A 21,302-nucleotide genomic window follows, 5' to 3' on the forward strand; every position below is an offset into this window, starting at 1 on the left:
ATATATACACACATATATATATATATATACTGTATTTATTTATATTTCGAGTGTAAGGTCACAATTGCAGGGTTTTTCTCTCCCTGTTTCTTATACCGGTAACTACTGTCCATTTTATTTGGCACAGTCTCCATTAATTATCGTCACATTTATCCTGTATACTAGCTTCTTCTTATGCATCAATCTTTTTATCTTTAATTGTACAAACGTTTATTAGACAAATAAGCTATATAAAACTTGCTAATATTATACATTTCAAAAGTTTGGATGTCTAGATGTTTATTACTCGATCACGCAACAATGGCTGAATGGATTTCAATGAAATTTGACACACACGCTCTTTATTCCCATAACCCACAAAGTGGGCGGAGACAAATACAAATTTCAATGAAAAAATTTAAACTGCAGCCATTCTTACACTGTTAATTTACAGGGTTCTCCAACTTTGCACGGTTATTCACTGGGTGACTGGGATTAATATTCAGAAAAGTGGGTGGAGCCTACAAAAGTTAATCAAAATTGACCTATTGATTTTCAAGGGGAATATTTCATTGTTGCCATTCTTGCACTGTTAATGGCACAAGCCTCAAACCTAGTACAGTTGGTCATTGGGTGACTAGGGTTCAAATTCAGGAAAGGGGGTGGAGCCACAAACAGCCAATCTGATTTGTTTCATTTCAATGCAAATTATTGATGCCAAAGACCTCAAAGCTCACAAACTAGGTAATTGACTAAATGAGTAATTATGTATTAGGATAAGAAAAAGTAGGCAGAGCCAACATCAGCCGAATACATACCCGGGCAACACCGGGCAATCAACTAGTCCTATACAATAAAACCTAACTGTCCCTGCATCATCCACTTTCCCTGTCTGTTCGTCCGTGGGTTTTTGTACTGCACATGTGCGGCACTGACTGGTGGCGGTAGCGCGGTAAATTCACTACCTAGAGCCCGTTTTTAAACGGGCTTAGGTAGACTAATTATTAATAATATTTGAAAATGTTGAAAAAGCTATTGTTTAATGTCCAACAGCTCCCATTTACTTTATCACGCTTTAGTGAATCAAGCCCTTAGTATTTGGTTTTTGTGACCCTAGACAATGACCTCTTTGGCCTAGGGGCCCGAAACTCACCAGTCACGATCCCCCTAAGGGTTCCTACAATGCTAGAAAATTTGCCACTGCTGAGCCATTGCCCTTTGAAATGGTGTGAGATTTTGGAAAGTTAAATAGGAGGCCCAATGAAAGCCTATGGGGGATTTTACCACTTTTGCACCCCTGTAACTCTGGTTTGCAGAGATGTAAGGAGCCCAACTTTGGAGTAAAAGTATAACAATATGCCTTCTACCTGCATGAGACATTTCGTGAGATTCAGACGTTGCTAACGGCCATGGCTGCGATTTATGTACGTCAGTGATGAGCCATTGTCCTTTGAAAAGATTTGAGATTTTTGAAAGTGAAATAGGGAGCCCAATGAAAGCCAATGGCAAAATTCAGCACTTTTGCAGTGCACCCCCATAACCATAACAACACCAAATTTGCAGCATATGTTAAAAAGATAGCAGGAAACAATATTTAAAGGACTTCTGAGGCCACAAATATGAAACAAAGTTAAATACCTTTTCATAATCCAGATCCATGGAGGACGCCATCTGCGCCCTCCCATTCATTCCGCCATGGCTGCCGCAGTAATACCGGCCTCGGTCGGGTCCCGACTCCCGACCCCTCCGAATGGGTTGGGTTCTCATTCCCCACTCAATATGGCCGCCACAGGTTGCCGTGGCTTTGCAGTCCGCATAGATACGCATAGATACGATTGCAGCTGCGCAGCTCTAGGGCCTCCTCTTGCCGCGTCATCAATATGTGTGCATACATCGGATGCATCGGGAGGAGGCCCTAGAGCTGCACAGCCGCAATTGTGTCTATGTGGACTGCGCAACCGCGGCAATCTGTGGCGATCATATTGAGGGGGGAATGAGAACCTGACCCGTTTGGAGGGGTCGGGACCCGACCGGGGCCGATATTACTGCGGGTGCCATGGCGGAATGAACGGGAGAGCGCAGATGGCGTCCTCCATTGATCTGGATTATGAAATGGTATTTAACTTTATTCATACTTGTGGCCTCGTAAGTCCTTTAAAAAAAAAAAAAAAAAAAAAAAAAAAAATATATATATATATATATATATATATATATATATATATATATATATATTATTTTTATGTGCTGAGTGTGGGAAATCTGAAAAAAAATGATGTGCCCCCCCCTCCCGAGCCTCTGTAACCCCTTGTCCCCCATGCAGGCTGGGATAGCCAGAATGCTGAGCCCCAGCCCGCATGGTCCATGGTATGGGGGGCTCTGGGGGGGGGATGGGGTGGCCAAGCCTCCCCCCCCCCCCCCAGGAGCCCTTGTCCAATCCATAGACAAGGGGCTTTTCCCCACCTCCGGTGCCCCAGGAGGAGGTGGGGGCGATGACTCCCTGTGGGGGGGGGGGGTTTCATGGTGGCATCTGGGAGTCCCCTTTAAGAATAAAAACACAACCACGAAAAAAGTCCTTTAATTTTCTTAATTAACCATAAATACTTACCTGTACCTTTAAAAAAAAATTCCCACACCAATATCCTCCGTAAATGATCCAACGAATTACAGTATCCTCTTATGTTGCGATCTTCAATTAAGTTGATTGAAGATCTCCGAAGCCCCCCACCCACATAGCAGAGAATGCGTCCTTTCCTACGCATAGCTGCTAGCTCCTGCTGTCTCTCCCCACCTGCCTGCCTGCACCTGTCAACCCGACAGGTGCAGGCAGGTGGGGAGAGACAGCAGCGGGAGCCAGCAGCTTCACGTCCTGCCGAGGCCACATTCTCTGCTATACTAACGGCTCATGAATGAGCCGGATCTTTTTAATGAATCAGTTCTTTTTTAATGAATCGACTCTCTTTTTTTAACTTTAAAATCGATTTTCTCAAAAACTATAAGGTCTTATTGAAAAAATGTTTTCCTCTTGTTTCCACTGTTCTTCTTAACATTCCCAGTAATGTTGGTGTTGCTAGCTTTTTAAGGGGCTTTGCTATTAACTGTTTAAGTCGGCGGGGGTATATTTTCCCACGGTCAGAAGGAGAATTAACATTGAATTTTTAAAATTGATTTTCTCAAAAACTATAGGGTTTTTTTGAAAAAATGTTTTTCCTCTTGTTCCCACTGTTCTTAACATTTCCTGCAAGTTTGGTGTTTCTAGCTTTAAAAGGGGCTTTGCTATTAACTGCTAAAGTCGGCGGGCGTTTAATTTTCCCACGGTCAGAAGGAGTTATTTTAAAATGATTTTCTCAAAAACTATAAGGTATTTTTGAAAAAAAAAATTCCCCTATTGTAGTCACTGAAAGATCTCAGGTGTTAGACACCTTGAAAGATCTTTTCCATCATTTTTCTGGCCAGCATAAATGTTTCTAGTTTTCAAAGTTCGCCTCCCCACTGAAGTCTATTGCAGTTCGCGGAAGTTCATGCGAACCGAACCTTCCGCGGCACTTCGCGAACAGGGTTCGCGAACCAAAAATTGGAGGTTCGCGACATCTCTAAGCATCACTTCACGTGATGGGCTTGATTCACTAAACCGTGATAGGACAAATATTACACCTTATCAAAGGTATCACACGTTATCAAAAGTTATCACACAATACCAAAGTTATCACACTTTGGGCATAATTCACTAAACCGTGATAACTCATATCACGGCCGCGCGCATTTTCAAGTTTTTGGACGCAATCACACATTTTTGCCTACGATTGCACGAGAAAAATCGCAATTGTGTGCAAAAATTTGCGATTGCACAAAAACGCGCGTGAAACCGCTAGTGCGGCCGTGATATGAGTTATTATGGTTTAGTGAATCAAGCCCGATAAACGAACAGTTCTCGATCACGTGTGCGGTTTACGTGAACAGTGCACATGAACGCGCGATAACCTTGGTTTATCACATGAACTAATGCTGTTCGCGTGTAAACTTTTGCGAGCGGCAGAGCGCGTGATAACGGCTGTGATAGCTGTTATCACGTGATAACTGCTGTGATAGCCATTATCACTTGATAACTGCTGTGATAGCCATTATCATGTGATAACTGCTGTGATAGCCATTATCATGTGATAACTGCTGTGATAGCCGTTATCATGTGATAACTGCTGTGATAGCCGTTATCATGTGATAACTGCTGTGATAGCAGTTATCACGCTTTAGTGAATCAAGCCCATAGGGCTTGATTCACAAAGCCGTGGTAACTCCTATCACAGTCGCGCTAGCACTATAGCGTGCGTAACGTTTTTCGCGCACAAACCGTGTTCACTTAAAAGAGCTAATTTTCACACAAAAACGGCTGCAATTTGTGCGTAAATTTGCATTTGCATGTGAAAAATGTTACGCGCATTATAGCGCGTGCAAAGTGCTAGCGCCACTGTGATAAGAATTACAGCTTCGTGAATCAAGCCCCAAATTTTTATTTAAGATTTCACTCTGTTGCTAGCAGAGGAGTGGATAGATAGATAGATAGATAGATAGATAGATAGATAGATAGATAGATAGATAGAATATTATTATTATTTTTATTATTATTATTTTATAAAGTGCAAACATATTCCAAAGTTCTGTACAAAGAAGAATCAAAAAACAAATACAGGCAATGCTGTACACCAACATACAAAATACAGAATACGGTAAGTACAAAATACGGAATTTAAAAAATGCATAATTAGTAATTACAGTGACACAGGTAACATGATGAATAAAATGTACAACAAATTGCAAGGGTGAGAGAGCCCTTCTTAAGCTTACAATCTAAAGGAATGGGGGGGGGGGGGGGTAGTATACAATATTCAATATTTTTGTTTGTTTGGGGCTTTTTTGAGGGGGGGGGGAGCTGCTTGATTGAACCTCCCTCCACCAACTGTGATATATTAAAACAACCTTTTAAGGTCTAAGGTCAGCATTGTCATTTTTATTATTTTTTTTTACAAAAATATAGGCTTATAACATGTCCAAAATTTGGGCTAAAAATCACCAGTTATTCCTTTGACATCATAGTCACTAATTCATATGTACACATTTCATTTTTGTTTTTATCAGAACTACGGAAAAAGTGATGGTCTACCTGTGTGCCACAATGTGGCATGAAGCCTTTAGTGAAATGCTGAATGTTGTCACCTCCGTGTTTAGGTAATGTTTGGTAGTGTAAGAAGTATTCACACACTATTTAATGCCAATTGTACATAGTGGTGCACTGAAGCATGGCTTTAGGGGTTTCTTATCTTTATTGTTCTCTTTAAAAGCCGCCCGCTCCAAATGGAAAACTTCTTAGTTCCTCCATGTTAGGTGTTAGCCTCTTCCAAGCCTTAGGTCCTGAGCACACTAACATACTTCTGTCCACTTTTCAGCAAGGAGTATCAGTCTGGAAAACCGATGTGTTGCTGAAAAATGGTCATAAGTGCATTAGTGTGCTCAGGCCCTGTGAAGAGTCACACTCTTCTTTTGGCACGAGTGTGGCCATGCTGTAGTCACGCAAACATGGCCACACCCACACAGTAGCATAAAGCCACGCCGTGCATGAGCGGCTCCAGATTACTGAACAGGCACTGCCATCGCACAGTTGCAGTCAGGGCCGGGCCGAGGCATAGGCTGGAGAGGCTCCAGCCTCAGGGCGCAGTGTAGGAGGGGGCGCACAATTCATTCAGCTGTCATTCCTAATTGTGTATGAAGCAGAAAGAAATAAGAAAAGGGGATACATAGCAGTGACTGCAAGCCAGATAACTAGAGATTAAGGTGTTGGGGAGGTTCTGGGCCCTGTGGCCCTCTTAGTCTAATAGCAATCAGTGTGTGACGGCTAGGGTAGGAGGGATGGAGGGGCGCACTTTGGTATCTCAGCCTTGGGTGCTGGAGGACCTTGTCCCTGCTCTGGTTGCAGTATGACTGTGCTGAAGAGGCGACTGGGGACCGTAGGACTGTAAGGGAAGCCTCATTTGGATTCAGACACCCTCCTCTTTTTAGGAAAGTATGGAATTAAGCACGGTAGCTTTGGCTTGGCTGCACTTTAACTAAATTGAAATACCATGCTCTTAACTACTTATTGTTAATGAGGCAGTATATCTACGCCTAATGTCCCACTACATCTAACGTCCCAGGCTCGTAGATATGCATGTGCGCATGCACCCGTGCGCACACTCCCACTTGCTCCTGATTTTCCCCATCCTCGGATATCAGATCTTAGATTGGGAATTGGGAACATTAGTTCCCAAATGCAATCAAATTGCCTATAAATCATGAATAAGCAGTGCTGTAAAAAATGTACTGATCATTCGATGAAAGAAGTGTAAAAAACAAAAAAAAAAAAAAAAACACCTTCCGCCTTTTGCTGCTTCATGCAGCAAAAAAATAATAAAAAAAAAATAATAAAAATTATATATATATATATATATATAGCGTCAATTATAGTTTTCATAATTTTCTTTCAAAAATAGTCTAATAGTCTATTGAAATTACAATGAGGTTGGATACAAAATCTCAGTTGATAGGGTGGAAGAACAGTGGTAGATCAAAGGACTATAACTTTGCACTACCTCAAACATTGCAACACAGTTTAATAGATTCTCAATGTATATTGTATGTAGAATTCAATCCTTCTCTGATCAGATTCAGATCAGAGAGGGATCAGTGTTTTTGTCACATTGGGTGGCAATCTACGCAAGACAGGCTGCGGCTCCGAGCCACATAGCACCTGCTTTGGGTGCTGCCATAGACAGTAATGTTATTATGGCTATAGGGCGTGGGGCACTGTAATTCAGGTGCCAGCAATAGCTGGACCCTGAATTATGCCACCAGGGGGAGGCTAGGCAATCAGTAAAGGAATATACATGTATTTGTTATATTCCCCTACTTTTTCGTGAGCTGTGAGGGATGTCCCTTGGCTTCTCCCCACACCCAGCACACCAGCGATGGGAACATACAGATGCAATCTATGTGTTTGTGGCCAACTTTAGTGTACTTGTTCATGCCCAGTACAGATTTGCTTGTACATGGACAGGAGGAACGCAGCCACAAGAGAATATTTGGAAACAAGCTCTTTTTAAATATGTTCAGAGGGATCCAGAACTGAAATGGCGGGCTTAAGCAGGATCAGGTTAGCTTCTGGATCTATTCAGATGTTTTGTACTACTGAGGTAAGTATATTTTATTTTTACTTTTATTGTGTTTTAAGTACACTTCAAAGCAAACCTGTTGGAGATTTTTTTTAGATATGTACATTACTACAGAATACCCATACAGCTCACTTAGGCCCAGAACTACCCGGAAGGTATAGAGGGTTTTAGGAAACCAAAAACCCTCTATTAAAAAGCAATGCTAAATGTAATTCTGCCCTCTGCAAGCAGAAAGTATTTGTGATCATTTAGCTGTAAGTGAGCAACTGAGGTTTCTCATGATACATCGCTCCCGGAAATGCAAATCATCTCTCTATGCCCTTGAAAGCAAGACTGCACATCCAGAACTGCTGGTGTAGAGTGAGCCTGTAGCTAATAAATCTTACAGAGCCACACCAATCCAACATACACACAGCTTGTTTCGGACCTAGACATAGAATAGGCTTGGACCATTACTACAAAATACCCATACAGCTCATCCCAACCTAGAACCACCTGAAAGGTTTAAAGGGCTTAAAGGGAAGGTTCAGGGAAACCTTTAAAAAAATAAAAATCCATATCCACTTACCTGGGGCTTCCTCCAGCCCGTGGCAGGCAGGAGGTGCCCTCGCTGCCGCTCCAGAGGCTTCCGGTCGTCTTCGGTGGCCGACCCGACCTGGCCAGGCCGGCTGCCAGGTCGGGCTCTTCTGCGCTCCAAGGACAGGCTCTTCTGCGTCCCACGCGGGCACGCTGACGTCATCGAGCGTCCTCTGGGCTTTACTGCGCATGCGCAGAACTACTGCGCCTGCGCAGTACATCCCGGAGGACGTCCGATGACGTCAGCGCGCCCGCGTGGGACGCAGAAGAGCCCGTCCTCGGAGCGCAGAAGAGCCCGACCTGGCAGCCGGCCTGGCCAGGTCGGGTCGGCCACCGAAGACGACCGGAAGCCTCTGGAGCGGCAGCGAGGGCACCTCCTGCCGCGTACGTTAAAAAGGGGCGCTGGGAAAAAAGGGCGCCGGGTTTTTAACGATAAGCATGGATAACGTTTAAAAATGTATTGTACTATATTTCGTTTAAAATTAATGTTTTTTAAAGTTATAAATCATTAAATAATGTGCATTAAATCGGCAATTGTAAAAACGTTAATCTTTCGTTTAAATACTGAAACGTATAATAACGTTAAAAAAAAATTACTAAGTAACCCTCCCTGTACCTACCCCTAACCCCTAGACCCCCCTGTTGATGCCTAAACCTAAGACCCCCCCTGTTGGTGCCTAAGTAACCCTCCCTGTACCTACCCCTAACCCCCCTGTTAGTGCCTAAACCTAAGACCCCCCTGTTGGTGCCTAAACCTAAGACCCCCCTGTTGGTGCCTAAACCTAAGACCCCCCTGTTGGTGCCTAAACCTAAGACCCCCCTGTTGGTGCCTAAACCTAAGACCCCCCTGTTGGTGCCTAAACCTAAGACCCCCCTTTTGGTGCCTAAACCTAAGACCCCCTGTTGGTGCCTAAACCTAAGACCCCCCCTGTTGGTGCCTAAACCTAAGACCCCCCTGTTGGTGCCTAAACCTAAGACCCCCCTGTTGGTTTTTTCGTTTAAAAATAATGTTAAAAAATGTACTGTTTTTCGTTTAAAAATAATGTTTGAAAAAAATATTGTACTGTTTTTCGTTTAAAAATAATATTTAAAAATGTATAAATCATTAAATAATGTGTAATCATGAGAAGCAGTAATAAAACATTAAGTCTCCGGGCGCCGCTTTTAAAACGTTATTTTTCACCGGCGCCCTTTTTTCCTATCGGGCGCCCATTAAACGATATTTATTATAGGAGTGAATGGCGGCGCCCGATTTGTCCACTAGCCTCAGGCGCCCGAATTTACTGTTTCCCCTCCTGCCTGCCACGGGCTGGAGGAAGTCCCAGGTAAGTGGATATGGATTTTTATTTTTTTAAAGGTTACCCTGAACCTTCCCTTTAAAGAGACCAACAAGCCCTCTATTAAAAACAATGCTAAATGTAATTTTGCCTTCTTAGAGAGGGATTGTCAACCACAAAATCAAATTTCATTTAACTACTGCTCTGTGTTTTATCCGCAGCCTGCAAACTTACCCTACATTGGAAGCACTCCAATGAAAGTGTTTCTGCTGCAATAAATCTTATCTAAGTCAGCCTGGCTCTATTGATACCATTGCCAACAAGAAGGAAGCTTGTCATCACCCCTCCCATATTCCTGCTCCTCACTGATTGGCTGAGGGCAGTTCAGTGAGCTGCTGAAATGTCATGTATGCTGTGCTCACATGTGTTTACAAAGTAAGCTAGCTATGACAGTGCAGTTTCTAGGAGGAAAATAAAGTAAGGGAGGAAATGACATCAGGATTGGCTTCAGAGGGAATCGATTCTCTGTACAGTACTGCTCGGATACCCCTTTTCAAAATCCAAATAGAATTTGTATCCGGATACCTAGAAATCTGATCCAAATCGGATATCCGAATTCAAACTTTTTGGTAACCGAAACCGATTCGGATATCGGAACTAGAATCGGAGATATCCGCCTGGATTCGGATATCCGAGTAGAAAACCAAAAGTGGCCTTTAAAGAGAGTCTGAAGCGAGAATAAATCTCGCTTCAGACCTCCTAAATAGCAGGGGCATTTGTGCCCCTGCTAAAACGCCCCTATCCCGCGGCTGCACGAGGGTCCCTGTCCCCCCAAATCCCCTCCGTAATGCGGGGGAGCGCTTCTGCATTGGGGCAGGGCTAACCGCCGCAGACCTGCCCCACGCGTGTCTGTCAGCGCGTATCACCGCCTCTCCCCCGCCCCTCTCAGTCTTCCTTCACTGAGAGGGGCGGGGGAGAGGCGGCGATGCGTCGCTGATAGACGTGACTGGAGGCAGGGCTGCAGCCGTTAGCCCTGCCTCCAGGAGTGACCAACTGCACAACCAAGTCGTGCTGGGGTGGGTTTGGGGGTGAAGGGACCCCCTTTGTGCGGCGCGATAGCGGCGGTTTAGCAGGGGCACACGTGCCCCTGCTAAGTTTGAGCTCTGAAGCGAGATTTATTCTCGCTTCAGAGTCTCTTTAAATTGCTTCTAAAACGTTTTTTAGGGTAAATGAGGCATGTAGCATCATGTTTTTTTTTTTTTAAAGGGAAACACTAATTGATGATGTGGGGACTTAAAATCCCCCCCCCCCCCCAAAAAAAAATGACTGTCAATTAACATCAGGACTTGGTTCCAAATAGCGGTCGTGTAGCCCACATTGTGTCCAAAGTCCAACCGCACAACTGGGACAGCACAGTTATCATCCCAGACACCTCCAAAAAATTACACAGCAATTTTGTTCAGATAATCACCAGGACACCTAGTGTTGGTACCACGGCTATAAAAAAAATTGAACCAGGCTTATTACTGAAGACGGAGCCAGGAGTTTGTGGTGGTAAAGGGTGGTGGTAAGGCAGGCATAGTGATTCCCACTCAGCCACTTCATTTCCCCCTCTTGCCAACAACAGGGGCCAGGAACTCACCAACCACCCAAGCCTGGTTCATTTTCAGAAACATCAGTCTGTCCACAGACTGGGTGGACAGACAAGAGTGCTTCTCAGTGACCACGCCAACGGCCGCACTGAAGCACCTTTCTGACAGCACGCTGGAAGTCGGGCAGGAAAGAACTTCCAGGGCATACTGCGCCAGCTCACTCCAGATATCCAGGTGCTTGACCCAGTAATCCAAGGGGTCCACAGGAGTGTCGGTTTCAAGCCCACTGTAGGACCCCATGTAGTCTGCCACCATCCGGGTCAGGTGCTGGTTCTGGCTTTGAGAGCCAGATGCTGCTGCAGGCACCTCCTCTGTAGGCAGCGGTACTGGCATGATGTAGAGCGCCTTTGTCAGAGACAGCTTTTTTTTTTGGGTGCCTGCTGCTGTTGGATTCAGGCACCTGCTGCTGTGCTGGCTGGACTGTGACAGCAGGGGGGGGGGGGCTTCCTCCAAGCGCTGAACCAGAATCCGCTGCAAGTCCCTGATTCGGCGCACCGGGTCTCCTCCTCCAGGCAGGAACTGAGCCAGCTTCCTCTTCAGCCATGGGTCTAGCATCAGGGTGATCCAGATGTCCTTCCGAGCACACATCTGCTTCACCCTTGGGTCACTGTGCAGGCACTGCAGCATGTGCGCTGCCATGGGGAACAGGGACGCCATCTCTGCTGACACATCTTTGGCACCCCCCGAGATAACAGTGCTGTCCTCCTCCACCTCTCACTCCTGAGCTTCCGCCTGCTCTCTCCACCCCCGCACCAATGCAGCTGCACTCCGATGTGCCCCCTCTTCTTCATGGTCAGGGACCTCCAACTCCTCAAACTGCAAGTCCTCCTCAACCTCCTCCTCTTGCCGCACAGAGGTGGACTGTGCAGGTGGCTGCTGCTCCTGCTGGATCAATGCTGCCTCTTCCACTTCCAGCAGAGCATAAAGGGCCTTGTCCAGCATGCACACCATGTCACCCACTCACACAGCGAAACACGGTCCCGGCTGACTATGTTGGTGGCCTCCAGGAAGGATGCCAGCACCAAGCACACCAGCTGCATTTTTCCCCAATCAGCACTGAGTATGATTTCCGGGAGGTGGGTGGTGCCGGTCCCGGACAAGGTGGCCTCCATGGTGGCTTTAGCCAGGAACTGGTTGACAGCCTGCTTTTGTTCAACCAGATGTTCCAACATTACCAGGGTGGAGTTCCAGCATGTTGGAATGTCTATGATGAGCCAGTGCTGTGGGAGGTTCAGCTCCAGCTGCACGGCTTCCAGGGATGCTGTGGCAGCACCCGAGCGGCGAAAATGACCCACGGTTTTCCTTGCAGCTCCCAAAAGAGTGTCCATCCCCTGGTAGGTGCGCAGGAATTTCTGCACCACCAGGTGCAGGATGTGGGCCAGACAGGTGATGTGGGTGAGGTTTCCCCGGTGGATGGCGGCAACCAGGTTGGCCACCACCTCTCTGACTTTCAAGCCTCTGGGGATCAGCCAACTCCTCTCCTGCTCTCTGAGTTTGGCCAGCATGTGGTCTGCTGTCAGTCTGTTTTTTCCCAGGCTGACCGTCTCCAGCGGCGCTTGGCAGTGGTGGGCCTTCACTCTGCTGCTGAGGCGGGGGTGTTTGGCGGCAGGTTTGCTGGAGGATGGAACCGGATCAGAGCTGGAACCTGCTGCACTTCCCCTGACCCTGCTGCGGGGTGGCAACACCCACTGGGGCGATGATGCTGCTGCTGCTGTGCCCGATGCTGCTGTCCCCTCCTCACCCACTTCCATCAAACTGACCCAGTGTGCGGGGAAGAACAAATAGCGGCCTATCCCGAACCGGCTGCTCCATGAGTCCATTGTCACATGGACCCGCTCACCCACCGCATGGTCAAGCCCATGTTCCACGTTGGCCTTTACAAATTGGTGCAGTGCTGGGATGGCTGTGCATGCAAAGTAGTGCCGGCTGGGGATTGGCCAATCCGGTGCTGCGCACTGCAGGAGGAGCACGCATCTGGCTCCCCTTCTGCACAAACGGGTATGGGAGGAGCTGGGAGGACATGGCCCATGCAAGCAGGCCATTCAGCTGCCAGGAGGATGAGCCATGATCATGAAGGACTCGCTCAGCAGGGTCTGGTGGCATTTTTGGCTTGCCGAGGAGGGAGCAGAGGAGACCACTGAGGAGGACTGGCTGCCTGAACAGGCCTCAGTGTCGGCAGGAGTGGCAAAGAGGGTTATGGTGCTCTGACCACTGCAAGGGCCAGCGCCAGCTTCCTTCAGCCTCTTGAATGCCTCGTGCTCTTGTTTGTGCTTTTTTCCAGATGGTTTATGAAGCTGGAGGTGCCATAGTTGGAGGGGTTAGACCCTCTGCTCAGCCTCACATGGCACACATTACAAGTCACAATCTTGCTTTCCAGTGAGGGCAGATTAAAAAACTGCTAGATTGAGGAGTGCAATTTTCCCTTTCACCCAGAATGGGCTGATGATTTTCTCCCTGTGGTGGTTGGGGCCTGGGGTTGAGTGGTGCGGCTGGTGGTAGTAGTGGCAGATGAAACAGCAGGTTGTGGGTCACGCATTCCATGCCCACTGCTGCTCTTGCGAATGTCATTGATGCTGATCCTCCATGCCAGACCCACTGACACATCCTCCTCCTCAGAGTCAGAGCTGACATCCCCCTCCTGTGGTTGGTAGTCCTGGTCCTTCATTTCATCATCAACCTCCTCGAACAACTGCTGGGATGATGAGCCCGCCTCAAACTCCTCTTCTGCTGACACATCATGGACAGACCCTCCCTCCCCCCCAATAACCACTGTCACCATCTCAGACTCTTCCACAAAGCCCATTACGTCCAGAATGTCTTTTGTAGGGCTGGTGGTGTCCTGCTCGTCATCCACCATCAGCTGCATCATAGGCGCAGCGTCTTTCTCCAATTTGCGCCCCCGACCCTGCTTGAAAATGCCTGCTACACGCTGCTGCGTCTCTGCAGCATGACTCCCCCTAACAGCTGGACGGCCAGTGGTTAGCGGTGGAATGGAGACTGAGGCAGCAGAACTGCTGACGGAGGCCGCAATGTTACTCCCTCTCGTCTTGGTCTTGCTGACCCTCCCCCGGCTGCCAGTACCAGACATAGTATAAGATAATGTGTTAATGTGACAGATGATGTGGGGTACTTGTTCTTTTTTTAATATTGGGTTTGGACTTTGGATAAAATCAGCACGGAGTGACAGACAGCAGAGTCGAAGAAGGCACACTGACACTGCTAAGCAGCACACCAGCACTACAGTAATCTGTAGTAGCTACACAGTGTCAGTACTACTTTCTCTGACAACTAACTAGCACTGCAGTAACTACACAATAACACAGTAATCCTACCTATACTGTAGCTAGATAAGGCTAATATCAGGCCAGCAGCAGGAGGCCTGGACTGTGTGCACAGCACACACACAGACACAGAACCTAACTAGCAGATGCTGCAGCTGAAAGTCTGACTGACTGACACTGACAAATTGCACAGGCTAGCTAGCTATAACACGATATAACAGTAGTGTAGTGAAGGTGTTTCCACTCAAAAATGTTGGGTTTAACAGTGTGCTAATGCACTTTCTTAGCCAAACAGCACTGGAGTTGTCTCTCAGTGTGCAGTCACAAGCAAGGACGCTTTTCTCAACATGGCCTCCCTCCTTATATACAAGGGGGGCTGGCCAGGGTTCCCCTCTGTGATTGGTTGCTTGGGCTTAGGCTGGGAGACCTCTGATTGGCTCAATGACATCATGGATGTCATCTCCATGGTTACAATACCCGGATTCGGATATCCGACGGAGTCTGGATTTTCTGATTGATATCCGCAATAACTCGGATAGTGCTATTCGGATTTGGCCCAGGCATCCAGAATCCGGTTTGGATAGTGGAAAAAGTACGGATTAGCTGGGTTACTCAGATGTCCGAAATCTTGCTGAGCACCACTGTCCCTTTATTTACTATATAAGATTCACTGAAATCAAACTGTGTACAGTATATCTGTTATGTATATAGACCAAGTATCTATTTACTTATATACTGTATGAGGAGTTGTTGTTTTTTTTCCTGTGATAGCATGGCTGTCCCTGTTGCTTTAATACTAACGGCACTTCAGTAGAGGAAAGCCTCTGGATGATATTTTTTTTTCCATTTTCAGGCAACATTTGACTGATTGTTGACTGCATTTGCCTTCTTCTGTGTCATTATATGTATTTCTCCAACCACTAGATTAAATTTAACTTCTACCTTCTATTGAATTGTTTTCATTTTCAGACTGGATAAATTTAAGTCTTCAATAAAAGATGACAGTTTAGACTTTGAAACTCACATTTATTTTGATGACGCTTTTGTGAATGACTCTGCATGTCAAACTGGGAAAAAGAAAAGACTTGTCAACAGTTACGTAGACTATCTTCTCCAAGCCATAGAAGAAGTCTTCAGGTAAGTATATATATATGATGTCTTAACTGCTTCCCCACCACTGCTATGCATATCTACGCCCCTTAAGCCTCATACACACGAGGCACAAAAGGAGGCAAGCGACACAAAAAAAAAAATGCAGTGACAGCTCGTCGCCAGGTCCCTCTGTGCTGCAGCCGTACCCAGAGCGCACAGACGGACAGAGAAGCGGCGGAAGCTTTCGCCGAAGGTCCCTCCCCCCCGCCGGAAGCTCCACTCACTGTGTGTGGGTTGCTGTCGCTAGTCCGCATACACACGGCGGACTATCGACAGGTGCGGCGAAGTTGCCCTGCGACAGCTCTAACGGGCGAAGGTTCGGGGCGCACGCGTCATACACACGGGCGACCTGTCGCCGCAACACGCGCGTGCCACGTGGTTGTGGCGACAGCCGTAGCCCGTGTGTATGAGCCATTAAAACTTTTCTTTGTTTATTTACCCATCCCCTTGCAAATCCACGCTTCAATTCACATCTGTCGCAATCCCGCCAGTCCGTGATCTGTGAACGGGAACATGTTTTCCCAATGCAGATCACAGTGCCTGTAATGAATGAAACCCGGCTTCAGCAAGATGCCGTATTCATTAACAAAGATAAAATAAACAACACATAACTTCCTGTGTACTGTTCAAAGTGACATAATTTAAAAACAAAAAACATAAATAGTTACCTTAGGGACTTTTTTAATATGTCTGTCATGAGGGTATATTGTTGTTATTATTAAAAATAACAGCTTGTAACTAGAGAGAAAAACCACTAAATGGAAAAAAAAATACACCTTTATTTCCAAATAAAATATTATTGCCATACATTATACTAGGAACATCATTTAAATGTTGTAATAATAACTGGGACAAATTGGCAAATAAAATGGGGGTTTTTAGCTACAATAGCACATTTTATTTTAAAACTATACTGGTTGAAAACTAAGAAATAATGATTATCTTTGATTATTTTTCTTCTTACTCTCTTTAAAAAGTATACAAAATAAAATGATTCTTAGAAAAAGTACCACCCAAAAATGTTTTAATTTGTGTCAAAAAAACATTTAGCAAATGAATGGGTGAAGTGTGAAGTGAGGAGGATTGCTCTTCTTTTAAGGGGGGAAAAAAAACCTGTGGTCGGAAAGTGGTTTTAACAGTCCATACAAAATAAGGCACTAGTCACTATTAGAGATGGTCAATGAGATGCTAATAATTGTGGTCCCCATGCAAATTGTAAGCATTAACTTCTTGAGCCCCAGAGGTTTATAATCCCCTAGTGACCAGGCCATTTTTCACAGCTCCTCTGGTGAGGTATAGCTAAACCTATCAGTACTACTGTTGTATCAAACACTATACTCAGCTATCACATTATACTGGTAGTACCCACCAGGTCCTCTGGTGAGGTATAGCTAAATCTGTAGTGTTGTTGGTGGTATAGTGGTTAAATGAGTTACCTACCACACACTGAGCCCTGGGTTCAATTCCCAGCCACGGTATGTAAGCTGGCTTTTGATATAGTACAATTCCATGGATTAAGCAAGCTAATTTTTCTCTTGGATTGATCATAATGGTACATGCTAGGCTGGCTTCAGCATGTAGTGTTGTTGGTGGTATAGTGGTTAACTGAATTACCAACCGCACACTGAGACCTGGGTTCAATTCCCAGCCACGGTATGTAAGCTGGCTTTTGATATAGTACAATTCCGTGGATTAAGCAAGCTAATTTTTCTTTTGGATTGATCATAATGGTACATGCTAGGCTGGCTCCCAGCATGTAGTGTTGTTGGTGGTATAGTGGTTAAATGAGTTACCTACTGCACACTGAGTTATCCTCACGAACTCACCAGCACACCACCACTTAAAGCACTCCTTTATTGTGCATCCACAATTTTCCAACAATTGTTTCGGGGGCCACGCAGGGTCCCCCTTTATCAAGGCATGTGGTTACACTACACATAAAACAATTCACTCTATATAGTCATCTAATCCCCAATACCCCACCCGTGAAATGACCTCATAAATGACATCATGTTAATTAACATAAGTAAACATGTTTAAACCTTGCTTGTCATAAATCATCATAGCACTATATCTAATAGTTGTGCTTATACAAGTGCACATTGTGCGACTCTGCCTTCCACCTACCGGCTCATATGCCCCCAGATCGCCTCTGCTGTGCCTCCATGCCAATTGCCAATATTCAAATCCTGATGCCATCCCCTCCGTCCGTTGGCCCGCACTCGGATAAACTCTCTGAGTCCACTTCCGTGTGCGTTCTGATGGGCGTTCTGGATGGGCGTGGCCTTCACACGCATACTGGAGTATCTGCCTGGGCGTATTGGTGCATCCCCGTCATTGACGTCACATGCCCATACGCCGCCAGATCCCGCAGACAGAGCTCCCTGATGAGAAGGCGTGTACACTAGACACCACCCCCGTCCATGCTCCCATCGCCTCGCCGCAGTCACCTGGTTCATACCATGTGACGTGGACACGCTATCCAGCGTGCCTCATCACCATGGCAACCCTGATCGCTGGTATCCTCCGTCACAATCACCTGGTGTAGCCATGTGATGTAAACATACCGTCGAGCGTGCTTCTTCTCCATAGTAACCAGTATTTACTGGTCAGATCTCCCCGCCGCCACAAGACTGTCCGCAGGTGGTACTGCCTATACCACTTCACCAAGCACCCCAATAATCTGAGATTGGATGGTGTGCCTGCTTCATTGGGAGAGACTGTACTGCACACTGAGACCTGGGTTCAATTCTCAACCCAGCCTGGGTTCAATTCCCAGCCACAGTATGTAAGCTGGCTTTTAATATAGTACAATTCCGTGGATTAAAGCGGAATATAACCCTGCATTTCAACTTTGCTCTAAAACATTATTTACAGCATATAATATGCAAAAAGCATTTTTTTTTTACTAGACCAGCATTGGAAGGGTTAAACACAGAGGTTTTAAGTTCCGAGCAGACGTTCAGATAGTTACATTCTATTTAGTTATATGTATATATTTAGAAATGTTACACACTCTTTGGCTGTCTTCCAACTCCTTCTCAGTGAGAGAGATGAGTCACAATAAACACTTAGATACATTTGTGTAAACAAAAAGTATCTAACTCAGCTTCGTATGCGTCTGCAAAAATCTCCAGAGACTTTAAAGCCCTGTGTAACCCTTCCAATGCTGGTCTAGTAAAAAAAAATGCTGGTTGCATATAATATACTGTAAATAATGTTTTAGAGCAAAGTTGAAATGCAGGGTTATATTCCGCTTTAAGCAAGCTAATTTTTTTTTCTCTTGGATTGATCATAATGGTACATGCTAGGCTGGCTTCAGCATGTAGTGTTGTTGGTGGTATAGTGGTTAAATGAGTTACCTACCGCACACTGGGACCTGGGTTCAATTCCCAGCCACAGTATGTACGATGACTTTTGATATAGTACAATTCCGTGGATTAAGCAAGCTAATTTTTCTCTTGGATTGATCATAATGGTACATGCTAGGCTGGATTCAGCATGTAGTGTTGTTGGTGGTATAGTGGTTAAATGAGTTACCTACCGCACACTGAGACCTGAGTTCAATTCCCAGCCAGGGTATGTAAGCTGGCTTTTCATATAGTACAATTCCATGGATTAAGCAAGCTAATTTTTCTCTTGGATTGATCATAATGGTACATGCTAGGCTGGCTTCAGCATGTAGTGTTGTTGGTGGTATAGGTGGTTAAATTAGTTACCTACCACACACTGAGACCTGGGTTCAATTCCCAGCCCAGCCTGGGTTCAATTCCCAGCCACGGAATGTAAGCTGGCTTTTGAAATACTACAATTCCCTGGAAGATGAGACCCTCCTCCCTCCACGAGGAGGGAGCAAGGAAGGAAGGAGGGAGTATAAGGAATAACAATCAGCTAGGAACAAACCTACAAGATCCTAACTAAACTCTTCCTAGCAGAGTCTGTCAGCATCTGTCCCTTAACTAATTACTGGAGGCAGACGAGTGAGTAAAACGACTGCAGAACCCTGCCTTTTATAAGGGGGGGGGGGAGGGGGGGGGCTCCAAGAGTGAATGTAGTCTGAATGGTGACAATGTGCCTGCTGACTGTGATGTAGAGGGTCAAAGTTTTGCTCAATGGAGCATTATGAGGCGAATCAAACTTCCGCAAAAGTTTGCCTTCGCCGGCGAACGCGAATCACCTAAAGTTCGCCTGGAACCGTTCGCGGGCGAACCGTTCAGGACAACTCTATTTACTATTAGAGATGGGCCGGACGGTTCGCCCACGAACGGTTCCAGGTGAACTTTGGGTGGTTTGCGATCGCATGCGAACGCAAACTTTCCCAGAAGTTCGGTTCGCCCCCATAATGCACCATTAGGGTCAACTTTGACCATCTACATCACAGTCAGCAGGCTCATTGTTGCCAATCCGACTACACTCACTCTTGGAGCCACCCCCTTATAAAAGGCAAGGTCCTCCGGCCATTTTACTCACTCGTCTGCCTACAGCAATTAGTGAAGGGACAGCTGCTGACAGACTCTGCTAGGGAAAGCTTAGTTAGGCTCTTGTAGGCTTGTTAGCTTGCTCCTGGCTGATTGTTATTCCTTATATACCACCCCACAACAACTTCTACTTTTCTCCCTCCTTCCTCTCTCGTCTTCTAGGGATTTGTAGGGTGTCAAAAGCACGCTCACGTACATACATAGGTCAGGAATCGAACCCAGGTCAACTGCTTGGAGGGCAGCTATGCATTGCTCACCACTATACCACCAACACTACAGGCTGAAGTCAGCCTAGCTGGCCTGGGAAGGATGAAAAGCTAGGTGGCCATGCAACCATTCTTGCTAACCTAAAGCTTACTTGTGTCTTTTACAACATAGTGGCTTAAGACTTTACCAAATCCAATGATCCAATATGGGGAAGCTTCTCTGTTTGCTGTTTTTTTTTTTTTTTTTAAGTGTGGTATTACAGTTCACTCATCTCTTCAACTACAAGAAAGGCCCAGGAGTAGTCTTAGCTACCATAATATCTATGTTAAGGCAGTGCCCTTATTACACTTTCTCTTACAGGGCTATGGAAACCGTTTTGCCCATGCGATAAAGCGAGGTGCAAAAATGAAGTCATGCCTAGCAGAGGTTGGTTTTGATCAATCATCCTTTGAGTTATCGGGCCCAGCACACTTCCACTGCGCCACTCTGCAGTCTGCTTACATTTGTATATGTTATGGCCAAAACCAGAAATCGGCCAATTCTAGAATTGGCCGGCCGTTTCTAGAACTGGCCGATTTGACGTCGGCCAAAGTCCAAAATGCTGAAAATTTCTGACTTTGGCCGGCCAGTTTCCAAAATGGCCAAAGTCAGACGGCCAAAGTCCAAAATGCACAAATTTCACAAGAACAGAAGAACTGCGGAAAGGCAGGTGCAGCAGAATGTTCACAGAAGCACCACAGAATGGCTGCAGAAGAAGAATCTACACCAAGCTACCACAGAAAGGCCTAGTGCACACCAGAGCGGTTCTGCTGCGGTTTGCGATCCGCTTGCGGGTGCGGATCCGCTAGGGTAATGTATTTCAATGGGCTGGTGCACACCAGAGCGGGAGGCGTTTTGCAGAAACGCATACTCCCGGGCTGCTGCAGATTTTGGATTGCGGATGCATTTCTGCCTCAATGTTAAGTATAGGAAAAACGCAAACCGCTCTGAAAAACGGCACTTCAGAGCGGTTTGCCAAGCGTTTTTTGTTACAGTAGCTGTTCAGTAACAGCTTTACTGTAACAATACATGATATCTACTACACCAAAAACGCTTCACAAAACCGTAAAATGCTAGCTAAAACGCTACAGAAAAAGAAAAAAAAACGTTTCAAAATCTGCTAGCATTTTGCGGATCTGCTAGCGGTTTTTGGTGTGCACCAGGCCAAAGTTCACGAAAACACCACAGAATGGCAGCTGCAGCACAAAGTAGAGAAAATATTATATTATCTTGGCAATGACAGCAGAATTCCCACAAAAAATGAAGCAGCAGTAGCAGAACAACTACAAACTCCTAGCTCTGTCAGAAACACCTCACGCAGGTGGGAACATTACAAACACACACAGTGAAGTGGGAGGCACACATGTAATATTACCTGTTCCCTCAGTATCAGGCACTTCAGGCAAGGGTTCCCAGCATATATGTTCACATATTTTCCTTATCTTCCTCTCCTTTCTGTCTTTTA

The 21,302-nt window shown here is 45.9% G+C and overlaps 1 protein-coding gene across 1 annotated transcript in view; it reads left to right on the top strand.

The window, feature by feature from the left end:
- Positions 1-14,733: 14,733 nt before the first annotated feature.
- The window catches only part of LOC137526042 (chitin synthase chs-2-like), a 119,318-nt gene continuing 112,749 nt past the window's right edge, over positions 14,734-21,302 (top strand). The window contains exons 1-2 of the mRNA XM_068247254.1: positions 14,734-14,771; positions 14,931-15,098. Coding sequence (XP_068103355.1) covers positions 14,734-14,771; positions 14,931-15,098 — 206 coding nt within the window. The remainder of the gene's footprint in view (positions 14,772-14,930; positions 15,099-21,302) is intronic.

The sequence above is a fragment of the Hyperolius riggenbachi genome, chromosome 7 (assembly GCF_040937935.1).
Source record: "Hyperolius riggenbachi isolate aHypRig1 chromosome 7, aHypRig1.pri, whole genome shotgun sequence".
Taxonomy (NCBI): Eukaryota; Metazoa; Chordata; class Amphibia; order Anura; family Hyperoliidae; genus Hyperolius; species Hyperolius riggenbachi.